Here is a 20,645-nt window from a genome sequence, read left to right as displayed (position 1 = left end):
CGGTGTACCTCAGGGATTGGTGCTGGGTCCGCTGTTGTTTGTTATTTATATTAATGATTTGGATGAGAATTTAGGAGGCATGGTTAGTAAGTTTGCAGATGACACCAAGATTGGTGGCATTGCGGACAGTGAAGAAGGTTATCTAGGATTGCAACGGGATCTTGATAAATTGGGCCAGTGGGCCGATGAATGGCAGATGGAGTTTAATTTAGATAAATGTGAGGTGATGCATTTTGGTAGATCGAATCGGGCCAGGACCTACTCCGTTAATGGTAGGGCGTTGGGGAAAGTTATAGAACAAAGAGATCTAGGAGTACAGGTTCATAGCTCCTTGAAAGTGGAGTCACAGGTGGATAGGGTGGTGAAGAAGGCATTCGGCATGCTTGGTTTCATTGGTCAGAACATTGAATGCAGGAGTTGGGATGTCTTGTTGAAGTTGTACAGGGCATTGGTGAGGCCACACTTGGAATACTGTGTACAGTTCTGGTCACCCTATTATAGAAAGGATATTATTAAACTAGAAAGAGTGCAGAAAAGATTTACTAGGATGCTACCGGGACTTGATGGTTTGACTTATAGGGAGAGGTTGGATAGACTGAGACTTTTTTCCCTGGAGAGTAGGAGGTTTAGGGGTGATCTTATAGAAGTCTATAAAATAATGAGGGGCATAGATAAGGTAGATAGTCAAAATCTTTTCCCAAAGGTAGGGGAGTCTATAACGACGGGGCATAGATTTACGGTGAGAGGGGAGAGATACAAAAGGGTCCAGAGGGGCAATTTTTTCACTCAAAGGGTGGTGAGTGTCTGGAACGAGCTGCCAGAGGCAGTAGTGGAGGCGGGTACAATTTTGTCTTTTAAAAAGCATTTGGACAGTTACATGGGTAAGATGGGTATAGAGGGATATGGGCTAAGTGCAGGCAATTGGGACTAGCTTAGTGGTATAAACTGGGCGACATGGACATGTTGGGCCGAAGGGCCTGTTTCCATGTTGTAAACTTCTATGATTCTATAATGCTGAATTATGGGCTGTCTATCTCAGCTGAATTCAAACCTATCTTCCAGTATTGAAAGAATACTGTGCCACTATCCCACCCACACTGCAGTATTTCTAAAAGCAATATTTCTGATCTCAGTTATACTACCCAGGCGAGGCAAAGGCAAAGGCAACGTTTTATCTGAAAATCAGTTTAAGCCTAAACATTTCCTGTTTCGAATGTCTGACTAAAATATTTCATTTTTAAGGTTTGAGGACTTCCTTTGTTTCGAATAGGGGATTTCGACCAGGCATAAATAACATCCCTATTTTTAAAAAAATGTTTCTTTTCTCATTTTGCTAGTAAAATAGCATGAAGTGGATACCAAGGGCTCAATTTTGAAATGGTAGCGGTTTGGCGGGGGTGGGGGGAGGTGGTGAAGATGCGCGTGGCAAACCCAAATGATAAAAAGCTTACCTTTTCCGACGCGATCGCGATGTAATTGATGGTGATTAAAGTTCTTTCCAGGTTTCATGCCCAGCAGCCAGCCTGATTCACAAGCTGGCTGCTGACAAGAACTGCAACGTGGGGGGTGGGGGAGTGGGAGGGGAGGGGAGGGGAGAGAAAGAGAAAGAGAGAGAGAGAGCGAGACGTCATCCGGTGCTGGAACGGAAGATCGGCGGAGGGGGACATGGGGGGGGTGGGGGGGGGGAGAGGGGGAGATCGGTGGGGGGGGCGGGTGAAGAGGGGGAGATCAGAGAGGGAGACATCGGACATCAGAGCAGGGTGGAAAGGTAGGTTGATTTTGTGTTTTAACTTTGTGCAGTGGTTTGTTATTTAATTTATTTTGTTTCTTTTTTGCCTGATCTGGCCCATCACGCCTGGTTTTACCAGGTGTGAATCAGAAGCCATGGGAAAGCCGCCCAGGTAAGTTAAAAATCGTTCTAACTACTTAATATGTCACAAGTAAAGTGCCTTAAGTACCTCAATGAAGTACATTTGGTTCTTTAATTATCATCCCGCCAGCTTTAATTGCCGGCGGGGCTTCCGGATTCTGGACGCCCGTGCGCGCACAGGTGCGTCAGTGGGAAACTCAGAAGTCGGCGGGTTGGAGCTGGCTTCCGAACCCGCCCTGCACTTTTGTAATTTTCACAGCCCCCTGTCCCCAACGCATTCGCAATTTAATTTTAAAATTTAGCCCCAAGTCTTTGTGTGCGATGTGTAGCGTTTAAAAACACAAAGCTTCCTATCAGTGAGGTTTTCTGCTCAGTTAAAAGGCATGCACTGTGCCCAGTAGCTCTGGCTGTGGCAAATTATCTTTTTTGCAGCAGACAGAAATAACTTATTTCACTCTCTGACCTATTCTAATGGGATGGCAGTATTATAAGGACCTTGAAGTTACAAGTATTATGATTAATATATTCCAATAAAATCTCCTATGTTATACTGGCATTCCTCCCCACTCACAATTTTATTTTTTGCTTCCAACTTTCCATCCACACTTACGAAGGTGCTGACAAATACTCCAGGACCATCCTGCAGCACATCACCTGTTGTTCTCCAGTATCTCGTTCAAGTGGCTGAACTTCACGTGAATGTTGACATTGAGTATTGCCAGGCTATTTGACTTTGCAAAGGGAATATTGAAACTGAGCCAAATCCTGTTTTCACCAAACCTTGACACACACACACTTTTCAACAGGAGTCACTGGATGTTTTTGGTTGACCGCAAATTTCGTAGAAAGCACACTGACATAGCCGGTATGGAGCGTGGGGTGCAACTGCTGATTAGTGACAAGTTGATACTAACAGCCCCTTCTTCTCTCATCAGGCGCTTCTCCGCCTTGCCTTCCATGTTGCTGTCTGTGTTTCTAGGTGGGGTGTTGGGAATGGTGAAACTCAATTTCCCTATTAAGTGATGCGGAGATTTAGATACAGTAAGATAATAAAGCCCCAAAATTTTGGTGAACATGATGGAGTAAAGATGAATCTGATTCTGTTTTAAAAAAAAATTCTTACAGCGATATCATAGGCATGATACAGCATGGTGGAAATTAGAAGCATGAGTCAAGGTTTAAAAATAAGTCCCACAAATAACATTGGGATCTGCAATTGTTTGCCACATGAAGGATTTCCGAAAAGCAGCAATGCTTAGAGTTTCAGATGATGGTCAGCTGACTCAGTGAGTGCCACCTTCTGTAGAAATATAAGTATGTGTCTCTTGTCATATCTAAAATATGATTAACATGCCATTCTCCATTCTATTCTCCAGCAAAACAAATAAAAATATATTTAAAACACGGTTTCAAGCAAACACAAACTAGAAGATAATAGATCCAATCAAGAATTGAAAATATTGGTGGGGAAAGTTCTGACCATCTTGAATGGTGTTGTCGTTTTTATATGAAGAATGAAGCCACTTTGTTGGAGTCCCAGCCACATGTTGGTTCCTGGAAACTGTAGTCTAAGGCGGGCAGATAGCTTCTGTATTTTCAGAGGAGGGGCAAAATTATTGGAGCAAAGTTTATGAATTTGACTTTTTGTGAATTTTTAAATGTTTGTTACGCAGTCTTCAGTCAGAAGTGCGGAGTGGATGATCCATCTCGGTCTCTTCCCGATATCCCCACCATCACAGAAGCCAGTCTTCGGCCAATTTGGTTCACTCCACGTGATATCAAGAAATGGCTGAGTGCACTGGATACAACAAAGGCTATGGGCCCCGACAACATCCCGGCTATAGTGTTGAAAACTTGTGCTCCAGAACTAGCCGTGCCTCTAGCCAAGCTGTTCCAGTACAGCTACAACACATTGCATCTATCTGACAATGTGGAAAATTGCCCAAGTATGTCCTGTCCACAAAAAGCAGGACAAATCCAATCCGGCCAATTACCACCCCATCAGTCCACTCTCAATCATCAGCAAAGTGATGGAAGGTGTCATCGACAGTGTTATCTAGCGGTACTTACTCACCAATAACCTGCTCACCGATGCTCAGTTTGGGTTCCGCCAGGACCACTCTGCTCCAGACCTCATTACAGCCTTGGTCCAAACATGGACAAAAGAGCTGAATTCCAGAGGTGAGGTGAGAGTCACTTCCCTTGACATCAAGGCAGCATTTGACCGAGTGTGGCACCAAGGAGCCCGAATAAAATTGAAGTCAATGGGAATCAGGGTGAAAACTCTCCAGTGGCTGGAGTCATACCTAGCACAAAGGAAGATGGTAGTGGTTATTGGAGGCCAATCATCTCAGCCCCAGGACATTGCTGCAGGAGTTCCTCAGGACAGTGTCCTAGGCCCAACTGCTGCTTCATCAAGACCTTCCCTCCATCATAAGGTCAGAAATGGGGATGTTCGCTTATGATTGCACAGTGTTCAGTTCTATTCGCAACCCCTCAGATAATGAAGCAGTCAGTGCACACATGCAGCAAGACCTGGACAACATACGTTCGCGCCAGACAAGTGCCAGGCAAAGACCATCTCCAACAAGAGAGAGTCTAACCACCTGCCCTTGACATTCAACGGCATTACCATCACCGAATCCCCACCATCAACATCCTGGGGATCACCATTGACCAGAAACTTAACTGGACCAGCCACATAAATACTGTGGCTACAAGAGCAGGTCAGAGGCTGGGTATTCTGCGGCGAGTGATTCACCTCCTGACTCCCCAAAGCCTTTCTACCATCTATAAGGCACAAGTCAGGAGTGTGATGGAATATTCTCCACTTGCCAGGATGAGTGCAGCTCCAACAACACTCAAGAAACTCAGTACCATCCAGGACAAAGCAGCCTGCTTGATTGGCACCCCACCCACCACCCTAAACATTCACTCCCTTCACCACCGGCGCACCGTAGCTGCAGTGTGTACCATCTACAGGATGCACTGCAGCAACTTGCCCAGGCTTCTTCGACAGCACCTCCCTAGAAGGACAAGGGCAGCAGGCATATGGGAACACCACCACCTGCGTGTTCCCCTCCAAGTCACACACCAAACCGACTTGGAAATATATCGCCGTTCCTTCATCGTCGCTGGGTCAAAATCCTGGAACTCCCTACCTAACAGCACTGTGGGAGAACCTTCACCACACGGGCTGCAGCAGTTCAAGAAGGCGGCTCACCACCACCTTCTCAAGGGCAATTAGGGATGGGTAATAAATGCTGGCCTTGCCAGCGATGCCCACATCCCATGAACGAATAAAAAAAAAAGTTATTTTATTTTTAAGGATGTATGGTATAAAAGGTGAACTGCCAAAGGTGGCTGTATTTTGGAGAATTTTTCTGCTGGAATGTGATTGGATAGAAGTTTTTTGTGAAATGTGATTGGGAAGGGAATTGAAATTGGGGAGAAGGGTTTTGTATATTATGATTGGTGAATAGTGAAAGTAGAATTAAAATAAACAGTTAGAAAGGAGAAAAACACAGGCTTGAACACTTAGCCATTGAAGAAGAAAATTGATGGTTTGATGATCATAACGCAGGCAGCAGACTTCAGGTGCATGACAGATGCAACATTTTATTAGAGGTATTTTTAAAAAGAAATTGCCTTGAAAATCAGTAATGTACCTTTCCCTCACTTATTTTGATATTAGAAAGATAAATATGAGTTTGTGTCTGTTCAAGGCTGTAATACAAGATCTCCGATCAGTGTATAAGTCACTCAAACGTCACATTTGCATTTTTCAGTGTCATTCAACCCCATCAATTGTGTCCTCTGTCGTTTTTGTTAAGTGCTCTCATTTGGCTTCATGTTTTGCTTTGCTAGCCTGGGCACTTCCCTTATGTCAACCATTATATGGATAGAAATGTTCTGTGCGCTTTCACATAATATAATAGGTAGGAACAGAGTGTTTTACTGAAAAATAATACGACCTGTTCCTCGTTCCTCTCAGTGGATTGCAGTGACATTTGGGCAGGATCCTACTTGTGACTTAATCTTTCATTTACAGGGTTATCTTCACCCTCGGGATAAATTCTGTAGTCTGTGCACTTATTTCCTCTATGTAATTGGTACAGTGGCACATTCCATGATTAAATTACATCTGGGGGAGGGTCAGATGCAAAGAGAATAATGAATACAGGTGTTTTATCTTGAGATATCAGATGGTATTTGTGTGAAGTACAGCTTGTGTACTAGTAATACACTGAAATCATCATAAAGATTTTTTATTAAAAAAGCAATGTTTGTATTTTTACTGAGAAATCCAGTTAAGGCTGTTGGGAGATAATTTTGTTTCATTTGAATGACCCCTGACTTCTATTGAGTGAATTAGAGAGGAATTGTGCGACCCTGCTTATTTTATATTTTTGGATTTATCCAGCAATAGTACAGAATATGCCTCAGTTTCTTTGAGAATATCCGCCCATTTGCTCCGCCTAGCCTGTGAACCTTTTTTTGTGTATGTGTGAATTTGGCTTGATCAGCACAGGCCTGGACCCATGCATTGTTCGTTATCGGAAGTGTGAGCTAAAGGGAGCTGACATTCTCCCTGCTCAGCAGGGCTGTAAGCCGACGTCTGTCCTTGATGCATAATTAATAGAGCATGTTTTTGTTGCAGATGGCCGATAGCAAGGCGCACCCATGACCATGATGGCTCAGTTTCCCACAGCCATGAATGGTAAGCAGTTTATTCTTTACTTCACTTTGCTTGTGGTATGATTGGAAGTGGGTGGAGATTTTTCTTCTTTAGAGTTCCCTCATAAAATGCAGCAGAGACACCTGTATGCAGTAGATTGGTATCAGCTATATAGTAAATTTAAAGTATATGACCCTAAAAATATTTTAGGGTCATATACTTTAAAAACATCTGCATGTTAAATGAGACTCCATGAAATCTGGCCAGTTTTTTGACAATACAATAGTTTAAACTCCAGTCTCCAGTGAGTTATTTGCACCCAGCTTCATGTGGCTTTGTTAGATTTTTACAGTTTATTAAGATGTAATGCTACACTGTTCATCTCATGCAAGTTCATTCAAGGAAAGTATTATTCCCCTCTCTCCTCCATTTTCATTTATATTTATTTCCTGCTGTCTTGTTGTGATACATCTTCTTTATCTCTTCCTCTCCCGTGCTGTGCACTATTCCCTGCTGTGTTGAGTGGGCAGGTGACCTTCTTCCAGACGTTTACCTTGCTGCCTTACAATAAGCTGGTGGGAGATATGTGAACATGACCAGTATTGACTGGCTCTCCTTTTTGTGTATAAATTTGTTTTACTTGTATTGTGTAAGATCTTCCTGCTTGCGGGAAATATTTTAGCCTTGGTTTCATGTCATCCCTCGAAGGTGCAGTGAAATTGAGAACTTGTGCATAAGGAATTGCATGCATGGATCTGTATCCTACCAGCCCAGTGATAGATCTGCCTGTCGTGCCTGTGTTCTGATTTTAAGGTTTCAGGCCTTCAATGCACCTGCATTTGTTGGCTCCTCCTCATATAAATCATGTAGCACATTCAGGGATTCCAAAGGAGCCACTTTGTATGGTGCAACTTAAATGACAGCAGAAACCAAGAATAGTGAATTGGTGGGGGGGGAGAATTCCCAAAATCGTGAAATACCCAACATAATCATGGAGCAAAATGTAATTAAAAATGCAAAATAAAGCAACTAAAACTGTTTAGGAAGTCTGCTTATTAAACAGGCCAGGCCCCAGGATTCTCATGCACCTACATGATTAATGCAAGATGCATATTGTGGGCAGAACCATACAAAATCAGGGCTTATGGCTTAGCCACATTGAGCTCTTCTTCCATCGCAGTCGATTTGACCATATTTTTGTGCCATGATAGAAAATCCAATTAATGCTTAGATATAGTTTCCATTGTACAAGTCAAATAAACATCTGCGAGTGTTTTTTATGCCAATAGATTTAATTTTATAATATTTACTTGTGCGTTCTTATGATCTTATATTTGGATTATGTTTTTGGATGGTTTCCAAATATATCACCTGCTCTCTTCCTGGGGTAACTTTTGTGAGCACTGCTCCCTTTTCTAATTATAGTCCTTAAAAAAAGGATACTACCCAGTATCTTTAAAAGATCTTCACTGATGGACTTATTTCTTTGCTGTTGCTTCGTGTTTTTCTGTGATCAAGCAACGTTTGGTTGGTGATGAACATTACACTTAATGGTTCCGGCTAGGATTAATTTGTTCTCGTGCTGTCATGTGATACTATAAATACGTACGGCAGGTTTCTTTGTAATGTTTAAAAATGTGTGCAGGCGGGATCCATGAAAAATTAGTGTCTTTTGAGAAGAGAATATTTTTCTTTTTACTTCTCTAAGTAAACTCGAGTTTTCTGCCAAATTTGTCCTCTTGAGAGTTGCCCAACAATTGGAGGTGTGGTGTGTAATTTTTTTATAAAGTTTGAGGATTTACTACTTGATGACAGGTAACACTTTATCCCTCCAAGCTTCTATCTGTATCACCCTTGAGCCAGCAGATGGGGATGTGGGTTTATTGTGGGTTTCTATACCTTCTGAGGAAATGCATCCCCGGTGATTTGGCAGACATTGTGGCATTGAAAGCAGCTCCTGTACAGAACACACAGCCTACCACTCCCTAACAAAGCTTGTTACTGTATGTCAATGTGTTGTACAATCAAGCAAGCATATTACTAATCGGACAAAATAAAGTGTAGACATCTGGGAAATCACTAACCCTTAATCTGTCAATTGCATTCTTGGTGTCAATTCAAAACCGTAATTAGTAGTTTATCAAGGATAGATGTTAGCTAAGGGATTATACTGTATTACCTCTTCAACTTCATGCTTCTCTGATGTAATGGCTGTTAGTCTTGTAACTTTTTCCCCCCTCTGCCCTTGGGTTGCATCGAAAACATTGAAGAACATGAGCAGTCTACTTGCTGCTGGGCCTGTGTCAGTTAGAACCAGTCTCAAGGGTGTTCTGAGGGAAGTTCTCCATGTTTTATACTTTTTTTCTCCCTTGCTGTAGGGGTATCTGGCCTCTTTTGGGTACATTCTAGTAGCAACAATGGCAGAGATTAGAAGCTCAACTGGAGAAGGGGGAAGGCAAAGGTGGAGGAATTGTACTTCTGTTCTAGCACTCCTTTGCCGGTGTAGTTGATTGTACCAGTCATCCATTTTACAATGTCTTACTTTCAGACCTTTTTTTTACATTTTGGCCAACAGTGTATTTAATAAATGTTTCACTGTCATTCTGAGGTCAGAGTGTTAAGGTTTTGAAATTAAAGATGCACTATGTTGCAGAATTACTAATATCGTCAATGACAGAAAAAGGTAAACTTTTGCATTTACAATATAAAAATTCCTGTCTGTAAAGTTCCATAAACCAATTTAAGTTGCTTCTGACACTCATCTATAACTTCTATTTTAGTTTATCTGAAGTTTGTGTTTTGCAGTTACACAATCTTGTTGCCCTCTTTTGGCGGACCTAATCCTGTTTCCATTGTTGGTAGTTGCAAAATAGCTGATACAATAGACTTACTGATATGTCTGTTGCTCTACTCCTCAGAAGGCTCAGTGAATTTATTGAGTGAGCAGCTGAACTGTAGATACCTGGAAGGTTCCAGATTTCTAGTCTTATGCTGCATTAATTGATTTCAGCTGGGGCAGTGGTGGAGGTGTTATATTTGGCTGTAGCACCTGGGTTGGCTGGTTCAAGTTTGTGATCATCCAGTGACCCATTTGGGAAGTGGATGTTGTGGCCATTGAGCTTGGTTGTGATGCCTTCTGCAGTTGAATAGCCTGCCACCACCCATCAAAGCTCATACATGAAGACTAGCACTTGGGCAAGGCGCTGGGTTTTTGTGGAAATGTATCCCAGCAAAGAGTTAACCTCTTCAGGAAGGGGGGGCGGGGGATGTCATTATTTTTCCAGGCCCTGAAGTAGGGCAGGACTAACTGAGGATGTAATTAACTAACTGAGCAAGAAATATAAAAACTGACAGCAAGAGCTTTTACAAGTATATAAAAAGGAAGAGAGTCGCTAAAGTAAGTATAGGTCCCTTAGAGGATGAGACTGGGGAAATAATAATGGAAAACAAGGAAATGGCAGAGGCATTGAACAGATATTTTGTATCTGCCTTCACAGTAGAAGACACTAAAAGCATACCAATAATAGTAGATTATCAAGGGGCAAAGGGGAGGGAGGATCTAAAAATAATCACTATCACTAGGGAAAAAGTACAAAGCAAACTAATGCGTCTGCAGGCTGACAAGTCCCCTGGACCCGATGGCTTGCATCCAAGGGTCTTAAAAGAAGTGGCTACAGAGATGACGGTGCATTGGTTGTAATCTTCCAAAATTCTGGAAAAGTCTCAGCGGATTGAAAAACCGCAAATGTAACGCCTCTATTAAAGAATGGAGGGAGACAGAAAGTAGGTAACTATAGGCCAATTAGCCTAACATCTGAGATTGGGAAAGTGCTAGAATCGATTATTAAGGAAGTAGTAGCAGGACATTGGAGACCCAGAATAAAATCACGGAGAGTCAACATGGCTTTATGAAAGGGAAATCGTGCTTGACAAATTTATTAGAGTTCTTTGAGGAAGTGATGAGCAGGGTGGATAAAGGGGAACCAGTAGATGTAGTAGTGTATTTGGATTTCCAAAAGGCATTCAATAAGGTGCCACATAAAAGGTTGCTGCACAAGGTAAGAGCTCATGGTGTTGGGGGTAATATATTAGCATGGATAGAGGATTGGCTAACTAACAGAAAACAGAGAGTCGGGATGAAGGAGTCATTTTCAGGATGGTAATCTGTAACTAGTGGGGTGCCGCAGGGATCAGTGCTGGGGCCTCAACTACTTATAATCTATATCAATGACTTGGATGAAGGAAGCGAGTGTACTGTGGCCAAATTTGCTGATGATACAAAGATAGGTGGAAAAGTAAGTTGTGAGGAGGACGCAAAGTATCTGCAAAGGGATATAGATAGGTTAAGTGAGTGGGCAAAAATTTGGCAGATGGAGTATAATATGGGAAATGTGAAGTCATCCACTTTGGGAGGAAAAATAAAAAAGCAAAATATTATATAAATGGAGAAAGACTACAGAATGCTGTGCTACAGAGAGATTTGGGTGTCCTCGTACATGAAACACAAAAAGTTAGCATACAGGTGCAGCAGGTAATTGGGAAGGGAAATGGAATATTGGCCTTTATTTCAAGGGGGATGGAGTATAAAAGCTACAACTGTACAAGGTGCTGGTGAGACCACACCTAGAGTACTGCATGCAGTTTTAGTCCCCTTATTTGCATTGGAGGCAGTTCAGAGAAGGTTCATTAGGTTGATTCTGGGTATGGAAGGATTTTCTTACGAGGAATGATTTAGCAGGTTGGGCCTATACTCACTGGAGTTTAGAAGAATGAGAGAAGATCTTATTGAAACATATAAGATTCTCGGGGGGCTTGACAGGGTAAATGTTGAGAGGATGTTTCCCCTCACAGGGGAATCTGGAACTAGGGGGCATAGTCTCAGAATAAGGGGTCGCCCATTTTAGAATCATAGAATCATAGAAGTTACAACATGGAAACAGGCCCTTCGGCCCAACATGTCCATGTCGCCCAGTTTATACCACTAAGCTAGTCCCAATTGCCTGCAATAGAATCATAGAAGACGGAGATGAGGAGAAATTTCTTCTCTGAGGATTGTGAACCTTTGGAATTCTTTACCCCAAAGAGTGGTGGAGGCTGAGTCATTGAATATATACAAGGCTGAGTGAGACAAATTTTTGATCAGCAAGGGAGTCAAAAGATATGGGGAACAGGCGGAAAAGTGGAGTTGAGGCCAGAATCAGATCAGCCATGATCTCATTGAATGGCGGAGCATGCTCGAAGGACCAAATGGCCTAATCCTGCTCCTATCTCTTATGTTCTTAATTGTTTACTTGCAGTTGTACAATCTTGTGGGTTGCCATCTTCTGCCAGATCTGAAATTTAAAATTTTAATGCATCATTCCTTTAAGATGAATTGATTTTTATTTTGAACAAGTTCATCCCATATCTAATTTAAGGTTTGTAGTTTGTCCCTTTTGAAATGAATGGAAACTTGAATTGCAATTTCATTTGGCATGTGCCTGATCTACAGTTCTACATTTTATTTTAGGACAATATATTTGTATTCTTTAAAGTGCAGTAAGTATTTGATAATGTAGTTTGCCAAAGTTAATAATCCTTGAATTTATTTTTTTTTAATATCAGTTTAACTAAAATTTATCAGCATGGTTTCATATTCAGCATGGAATGTTGTACTTTCTTCAGAACAGTTGGATCTTCATCAATGGTTCACATGAACCGCGTTGGTGAAGTATTGCGTTGTCAGAGGTGCCATCTTTCAGATGAGATGTTTACCTGAGGCCCCGTCTGCCTGTTCAGGTGGATGTAAAAGATCCTATGGCACTATTCAGAGAAGAGCAGGGAATCTCCCAGTCTCCTGGTCAACATTTATCCCTCAACCAATATCACTTCAAAAAAAACCAAATTAATTGGTAAGTTATCTCATTGCAGTTTGTGGGATCTTGTTTGCCTACATAATAACAGTGACTACACTTCAAAAGTAACTAATTGGCTGTGGAGCACATTGGGATGTCCCAAGGACATGAAAGATGCTGTATGAATTCAAGTTCTTTCTCTTTCTTTGATACTGATGTACTAGTAAAATACTGGAAACTAAATAAAAACGTTGAATTATGTTGCAGATACACAACTATAAAAGAATTACATTTTTGCTGTGTCCCAGATACCTCTCTTGTGCTTAGTGCTAAGGACATCTCTCAAAACAAGTTTGTGCTCCGTACAAACTAAAACGTGACCATATATACACAATACCTGGTAATGACCAGGTACAGACCACCCTTGTTACTGTAATATGTTGACTGGAAATGACATGAGCTGTCTTGTCTTCTCCTAGCCTTTGGATGGCAGAAGAATGACCTCTCTTTCAGACTATTTGGCTTATACTATAAATTACAAATCTGGTTTATTAAAGAAGCAAGAAATTAAACTGTTGCAAAGATTAACCGGTGATTACAAAATGTTCAACTTACATCTCCCTGGATACAAAAATAATATGCCATGGCACTTCGCAAACTCTTAGTTCTGGGAAATGAAATGGGACAAATCAGTGATGCAGAGTTGAAGAACAATTAGGATTATCCTTATTTACTATCCCTACGTCTCCATCTCCGTCTACGTCTCTTCCTACCGTCAAAAGTCTCATGGACCTCTCCTTTGGTCACCCCCACCCCCCCCAAACTCGTCTCCCTGCTAAGAGTTCAGTCCCTAAATGCCTTTGTGAAGTGCCTTAGGAAGTCTTGCAGTGTTAAAGCCACAACATAATTGCAAGATGTCGTCACACTCCTGAAACTGCAAACCATCTCTGGGAGTAATTACAAGATAGGAGGTGTTCAATTATATGAAGCCATATCAAGGATGTTTGAGTAACTGTGAGCCCTGTTGAGATTAAGATTTTGAAATCATTTGCTGGTATCCAGGATTTGTTTCCCCGCTCCAAGTGCAAAGTGTCATTGTAGAAATGGACACCAGTACACTCCGTAATTGATGTGTGATCAGTTCTACACTGAAGGCCAAGTGATACGAACAGTGACAGACAGAAAAGACCCTCTGGTCCACCCAGCCTGTCCCACATAATTATGATACCTTGTGTATCACAATATATACATTCCCCACCCCACACCATGTGATCTCCTGGGAGAGGTGAAAAATCAGATAAAAACCCAGGCCAATTTGGGGGGAGAAATTTGGGAAATTCCTCTCCGACCCATTTGGCGATCGAAACTAGTCCAGGAGATCACTGTGGCCCTGAATTCTATGCATTACATTACATTAAGAGGTGATTTTCGCCCCAGCCAGAAACAGGTCCAGCTCTCACTTGAAGGAATTCAGCGAATCGGCGTCCACCACACGAGCCGGCAGCCAGTTCCAGAAGTCCACTATTTTCTGGGAAAAGAACCACCTCCTGACATCTAACTTAGATCTTGCCTTGTACAACTTGAAATTGTGACCCCCTGGTCCTCCCTAATGTATTTAATTGGAACAGTCAACTGGAATACAATCTATTCCCTTCATCATCTTGTAAACCTCAATCAGATCACCCCTAAGTCTAAGCTTCTGTAAAGTGTAGAGTCCCAGCTCTTTTAGCCTATCTTAATAACTCAAATGCTTTAAGCTGGGAATTAGTCTAGTGGCCTTCCTCTGCATCCTTTCCAAAGCCTCAATATCACCCACCATGTGAGAGGACCAAAACTGGACACAGAATTCCAAATGAGGCCTGACCAAGGTCTTGTACAAGGACAAAATAGTATGCTTTGTCTGAAAGTTAATTGTCCTATAAAAGCACCCCATCCCCCTATTTGCTCCAGCTATCGCTTCACAGCATTGCTCATGAACCGTTGGAGACCCATGCACAGAACATCCAGATCTTTTTCTTTCTCTATCTGCTTTGATGCTTTGCACTGAATGGTGTATGTATGTTGAGCATTTGCCCTGCCCACATGCATAACACGGCATTTCTCCAAATTAAACATCATTTGCCAGTCACGAGTCCAGTCCCCCAACACATCAAGATCCGTCTAAAGCAGTCAAGCATCGTCTACAGCTGGTCTGTCCACTTTCAGGTTCTTAATTCTATCTTAAAACAGTATGTTCATCTATGTTAATATTACTAGTTTTATTATTAACATCATTAAATTGTAACAGTCGAACATAATCTTCAAGAGTGAAGACCAATGCAAAGTATTCATTTAATATTTCTGCAGTACCCAGTGAGTCCTTCATAATCTGTTCTTGAGCGTCCTTCAGTGGCCTAATACGGTCTTTGACAGTCCTCTAACTCTTCACATAACTGAAAAAGCTTTTCCCATGACTTCCACAATTGTCTACAATCCTCTTTTCCATTATCATTTTAGCTGATCTAATAGCAGCCTTAGTTTGCTTTAGTTGTTCTTTGTACTTAACTCTGTTTAGATGAGTATTAGATGCCTTAAGATTGTAGAAACTATTTTGCTTACATCTTATTTGTCTTTGTACATGACCAGTCAGCCACCATGGCTTTTTCTTACTGTACTCCCTTCTTTTAACTTTGGGTACATATTTGTCTTCTAAATTTTTTATTTTGTTCTTAAAATCTTCCCATTTGTATTCTACATAGGGCTCATCACCATCCAATAGAGTTAGCCAATTAACCCGTTCCAAATCGTCTGCCATTTTAGCAAAGTTTTCCCTTCTGAAATCTGGCACGAATTGTAGATTTTCAGTACCTTTGGTTCTACCAGCCAATTGAAACCATATAACATTGTGGTCACTGTTACCCGGTGTTCCCCCACATGGCGTCATTTGTGGCATAATTTATGCAAATATTACTGAGTGATGATCAATATGATCAGCTTATCTTTTCTTCAAACATAATACAACCTTGGATCTGAATCGTTCAGAAATATTTTTCTGCCATGGTCTGGAACAGTAAGGTTTACATATGTCATATAGCTCCTTAAAATTGGACTCTCTGTGACTTTGATTCCAGTTACACTCCCTCGTCATAAATAAGGGCATAGACCGTGCCAGAAAAAATGATTAACTTTGTGAGGTGCTCATATAAATGATGCAGGACAATTTTCAAAATTTTTATCCTTGTAAGCTATAATTTTTTAAGCCAACAAGTGGTATATCAGGTACTCTTACTTCCTTCAGTAACTATGGAAGCTGTGTTCCTGATTGTTTCATATTTGCTGTAGTCTTATTTGATGGGCAGAAATGCATATGGTGCAAATACTAATGTCGGCTGCTTAGTCTTGCTGGAGCTTAAGAAATTCATCAAGCTGCACAGCCACAGGAGTAATTGCAGGACTGTTGAAATGTGCCCAGAGTCCATGTAGCTACTGCTGTTGATGTGATACTGAATGATATCCAGAAAGTGGATCCAAGAACAGTTGAAGAGCATCATATGATTGCCACATATGACGTAGAGCTACTTTATGGCCTGCCAGCATTTCATGTCAGAATTGTCCTAAGGAAATCATCAGAACAGTGCATATCTGACCATAGAGGGATGTGAAACTTCAGTTACGTGGAGAGACTAGAGCAGCTGGAATTGTTCTCCTTAGAGCAGAGAAGGTTAAGGGGAGATTTAATAGAGGTGTTCAAAGTCATAGAGTTTTGATAGAATAAATAAGGAGAAACTGTTTCCAGTGACAGAAGAGTCGGTAACCAGAGGACGCAGATTTAAGGTAATTGGCAAAAGATCAGAGGCAAGATGAGGAGACATTTTTACGCAGCGAGCTGCTATGATCTGGAATGCATTGCCTGAAAGAATTGTGGAAGCAAATTCAACAATAACTTTCAAAAGGGAATTGAATAAATACATGAAAGGAAAAAATTTGCAGGGCTATGGGGAAAGGGGAGGGGAGTGGGACTAATTGGATAGCTCTTTCGAAGAGCTGACAAAGGCGCAATGGACAGAATGGCCTCCTTCTGTGCTGTATCATTCTATGATTCCAGAGCATGCCGTGCTGTTAGGTGTTAATCAGCCTTCAAGGAAGTAAGTGGCGTTGTGGTGAAGTGTCAATCCCCTTAAAAGTACAGGATTTTTCAAGCTTTGTCACACTTCCATGGCATCAGTGGATCTGACTGTACGGTTCATTAGCTGTGTACCTGGATCGTTGTGGAATATTTCTTTACACTTAAAAGTCCTCTGCGTCAGGCTTACGTTTGTTCTCATGTTCTTAGGCTGCTTAATTGGAGAATTTACAGTCTACTTTTATTGTGTTTGGCAGTTGCCAAATCTATTCTGTTGAGTCGTTAATTAGTACAATTCTGCAAAGAATTTTTTTTATATCTTTACTAGAGGATCAGAGGTCCAAGCGATGCTTTCTTCCTGAAAATAATTGCAAGATGTTGTACCACTCATAATTGCCGAGTTTTGAAGTTCACTGCTGTTTATGATTTTTCTATTAACAGCAGAATTCATCCCGTTTTCCCAAACTTGGGACTCCACCGACGCAGTGTTTTGTGGATCTTGAACAAAAAAGTATGGTAGTCACAGGCAGCACCCACCATCTGTTGGGGGGAATTCCAGAGGAAACCACTGATGGTAGTCTGAACTTTATTCTTATCACTGCACAGTTCAGAAGTACAACTGCAACCATCCTGCACTGATGACATCTTCGAGGTAATTTAAGCTGGGAATAAGATCAGGTCATGGAGAGAAAATTCCTCCCCCCTCTTCCTCCATCCCCCCTTCTGAAGCTTGCAATCAGGGCCTGAAACGATCATCGACATTGCCCCCCCCCTCCACCCCCGTTCCACTCCATTGAAAATCAAATGAGAACCTGGTGCAGCAGGTGACATCATAAGACCCCATCCCTACATTCTTGCATCCCGTCCTGCTTCCCATTTCTCTCTTCCTCTTCCCCCGTCTCTCGCCATCCCCATCCTAATCCACTTTCCCGCTCCCCCTCTTCTGTCCACTTTCCTCCCTCCACTTCCCTTGTCCACCATTCCCTATCCCCCTCCTCATGTCCGCTCTCTCCCTCCCCCTCTTTCCCTCCCTCCCCCTCTTTCCCTCCCTCCCCCTCTTTCCCTCCCTCCCCCTCTTTCCCTCCCTCCCCCTCTTTCCTCCCTCCCCCTCTTTCCCTCCCTCCCCCTCTTTCCCTCCCTCCCCCTCTTTCCCTCCCTCCCCCTCTTTCCCTCCCTCCCCCTCTTTCCCTCCCTCCCCTCTTTCCCTCCCTCCCCCTCTTTCCCTCCCTCCCCCTCTTTCCCTCCCTCCCCTCTTTCCTCCCTCCCCTCTTTCCCTCCCTCCCCCTCTTTCCCTCCCTCCCCCTCTTTCCCTCCCTCCCCCTCTTTCCCTCCCTCCCCCTCTTTCTTTCCCTCCCTCCCTCCCCTATTTCTTTCCCTCCCTCCCCCTCTTTCTTTCCCTCCCTCCCTCCCCCTCTTTCTTTCCCTCCCTCCCTCCCCCTCTTTCTTTCCCTCCCTCCCTCCCCCTCTTTCTTTCCCTCCCTCCCTCCCTCCCCCTCTTTCTTTCCCTCCCTCCCTCCCTCCCCCTCTTTCTTTCCCTCCCTCCCTCCCTCCCCCTCTTTCTTTCCCTCCCTCCCTCCCTCCCCCTCTTTCTTTCCCTCCCTCCCTCCCTCCCCTCTTTCTTTCCCTCCCTCCCTCCCCTCTTCTTTCCCTCCCTCCCTCCCCCTCTTTCTTTCCCCCCCTCCCTCCCCCTCTTTCTTTCCCCCCTCCCTCCCCCTCTTTCTTCCCCCCCTCCCTCCCCCTCTTTCTTTCCCCCCCTCCCTCCCCTCTTTCTTTCCCTCCATCCCTCCCCCTCTTTCTTCCCTCCATCCTCCCCCTCTTTCTTTCCCTCCATCCCTCCCCCTCTTTCTTTCCCTCCATCCCTCCCCTCTTTCTTTCCCTCCATCCCTACCCCTCTTTCTTTCCCTCCCTCCCTCCCCCTCTTTCTTTCCCTCCCCCTCTTTCTTTCCCTCCCTCCCTCCCCCTCTTTCTTTCCCTCCCTCCCTCCCCTTCTTTCTTTCCCTCCCTCCCTCCCTCCCTCCCCCTCTTTCTTTCCCTCCCTCCTCCCCCTCTTTCTTTCCTCCTCCCTCCCCCTCTTTCTTTCCCTCCCTCCCTCCCCCTCTTTCTTTCCCTCCCTCCCTCCCCCTCTTTCTTTCCCTCCCTCCCTCCCCCTCTTTCTTTCCCTCCCTCCCTCCCCCTCTTTCTTTCCCTCCCTCCCTCCCCCTCCCTCCCTCCCCTCTTTCTTTCCCTCCCTCCCCTCTTTCTTTCCCTCCCTCCCTCCCTCCCCCTCTTTCTTTCCCTCCCTCCCTCCCTCCCCCTCTTTCTTTCCCTCCCTCCCTCCCTCCCCCTCTTTCTTTCCTCCTCCCTCCCTCCCTCCCCCTCTTTCCCTCCCTCCCTCCCTCCCTGCCCCTCTTTCTTCCTCCCCCCTCCCTCCCCCTCTTTCTTCCCTCCCCCTCTTCTTTCCCTCCCCTCTTTCTTTCCCTCCCCCTCTTTCTTTCCTCCCCCTCTTTCTTTCCCTCCCCCTCTTTCTTTCCCTCCCCCTCTTTCTTTCCCTCCCCCTCTTTCTTTCCCTCCTCCCTCCCCCCTCCCCTCTTTCTTTCCCACCCTCCCTCCCTCCCCCCCTCCCCCTCTTTCTTTCCTCCCTCCTCCCCCCTCCCCTCTTTCTTTCACTCCCTCCCCCCCTCCCCCTCTTTCTTTCCCTCCCTCCCCCTCTTTCTTTCCCTCCCTCCCCCTCTTTCTTTCCCTCCTCCCTCCCCCTCTTTCCTCCCACCCCCTCTTTCTTTCCCTCCTCCCTCCCCCTCTTTCTTTCCCTCCCTCCCTCCCTCCCCCTCTTTCTTTCCCTCCCTCCCTCCCTCCCTCCCCCTCTTTCTTTCCCTCCCTCCCTCCCCCTCTTTCTTTCCCTCCCTCCCTCCCCCTCTTTCTTTCCCTCCCTCCCTCCCCCTCTTTCTTTCCCTCCCTCCCTCCCCCTCTTTCTTTCCCTCCCTCCCTCCCCCTCTTTCTTTCCCTCCCTCCCTCCCCCTCTTTCTTTCCCTCCCTCCCTCCCCCTCTTTCTTTCCCTCCCTCTCTCCCCCTCTTTCTTTCCCTCCCTCCCTCCCCCTCTTTCTTTCCCTCCCTCCCCCTCTTCTTCCCTCCTCCCCCTCTTTCTTTCCCTCCCTCCCCCTCTTTCTTTCCCTCCCTCCCCCTCTTTCTTTCCCTCCTCCCCCTCTTTCTTTCCCTCCCTCCCCCTCTTTCTTTCCCTCCTCCCCCCCTCTTTCTTTCCCTCCCTCCCTCCCCCTCTTTCTTTCCCTCCCTCCCTCCCCCTCTTTCTTTCCCTCCCTCCCTCCCCCTCTTTCTTTCCCTCCTCCCTCCCCCTCTTTCTTTCCCTCCCTCCCTCCCCCTCTTTCTTTCCCTCCCTCCCTCCCTCCCCTCTTTCTTTCCTCCCTCCCTCCCCCTCTTTCTTTCCCTCCCTCCCCCTCTTTCTTTCCCTCCCTCCTCCCTCCCCCTCTTTCTTTCCCTCCCTCCCTCCCTCCCCCTCTTTCTTTCCCTCCCTCCCTCCCTCCCCCTCTTTCTTTCCCTCCCTCCCTCCCTCCCCCTCTTTCTTTCCCTCCCTCCCTCCCTCCCCCTCTTTCTTTCCCTCCCTCCCTCCCTCCCCCTCTTTCTTTCCCTCCCTCCCTCCCTCCCCCTCTTTCTTTCCCTCCCTCCCTCCCTCCCCCTCTTTCTTTCCCTCCCTCCCTCCCTCCCCCTCTTTCTTTCCCTCCCTCCCTCCTCCCCCTCTTTCTTTCCCTCCCTCCCTCCCTCCCCCTCTTTCTTTCCCTCCCTCCCTCCCCCTCTTTCTTTCCCTCCCTCCCTCCCCCTCTTTCTTTCCTCCCTCCCTCCCCTCCTTTCTTTCCCTCCCTCCCTCCCACTCTTTCTTTCCCTCCCTCCCACTTCTTTCTTTCCCTCCCTCCCACTCTTTCTTTCCCTCCCTCCTCCCTCCCTCCCCCTTTCTTTCCCTCCCTCCCTCCCCCTCTTTCTTTCCCTCCCTCCCCCTCTTTCTTTCCCTCCCTCCTTCCCCTCTTTCTTTCTTTCCCTCCCTCCCTCCCTCCCCCTCTTTCTTTCTTTCCCTCCCTCCTCCCTCCCCCTCTTTCTTTCTTTCCCTCCCTCCCCCTCTTTCTTTCCCTCCCTCCCCCTCTTTCTTTCCCTCCCTCCCCCTCTTTCTTTCCCTCA

At 44.8% G+C, this 20,645-nt stretch overlaps 1 protein-coding gene across 8 annotated transcripts in view; it reads left to right on the top strand.

Annotated features, from left to right (window-relative positions):
• Positions 1–20,645, top strand: part of LOC137321812 (intersectin-2-like) — a 218,164-nt gene that overhangs the window by 64,741 nt on the left and 132,778 nt on the right. For all 8 annotated transcript variants that reach the window (XM_067984497.1, XM_067984500.1, XM_067984499.1 and 5 more), the window contains one exon: positions 6,531–6,590. In XM_067984497.1, the coding sequence (XP_067840598.1) occupies positions 6,554–6,590 (37 nt within the window). In that variant the 5' untranslated portion in view covers positions 6,531–6,553. Of the gene's footprint in view, positions 1–6,530; positions 6,591–20,645 lie in introns of those variants that run through there.

This window comes from Heptranchias perlo, chromosome 5 (assembly GCF_035084215.1).
Source record: "Heptranchias perlo isolate sHepPer1 chromosome 5, sHepPer1.hap1, whole genome shotgun sequence".
Lineage (NCBI taxonomy): Eukaryota > Metazoa > Chordata > Chondrichthyes > Hexanchiformes > Hexanchidae > Heptranchias > Heptranchias perlo.
This window is presented reverse-complemented; position numbering and strand designations above follow the sequence as displayed.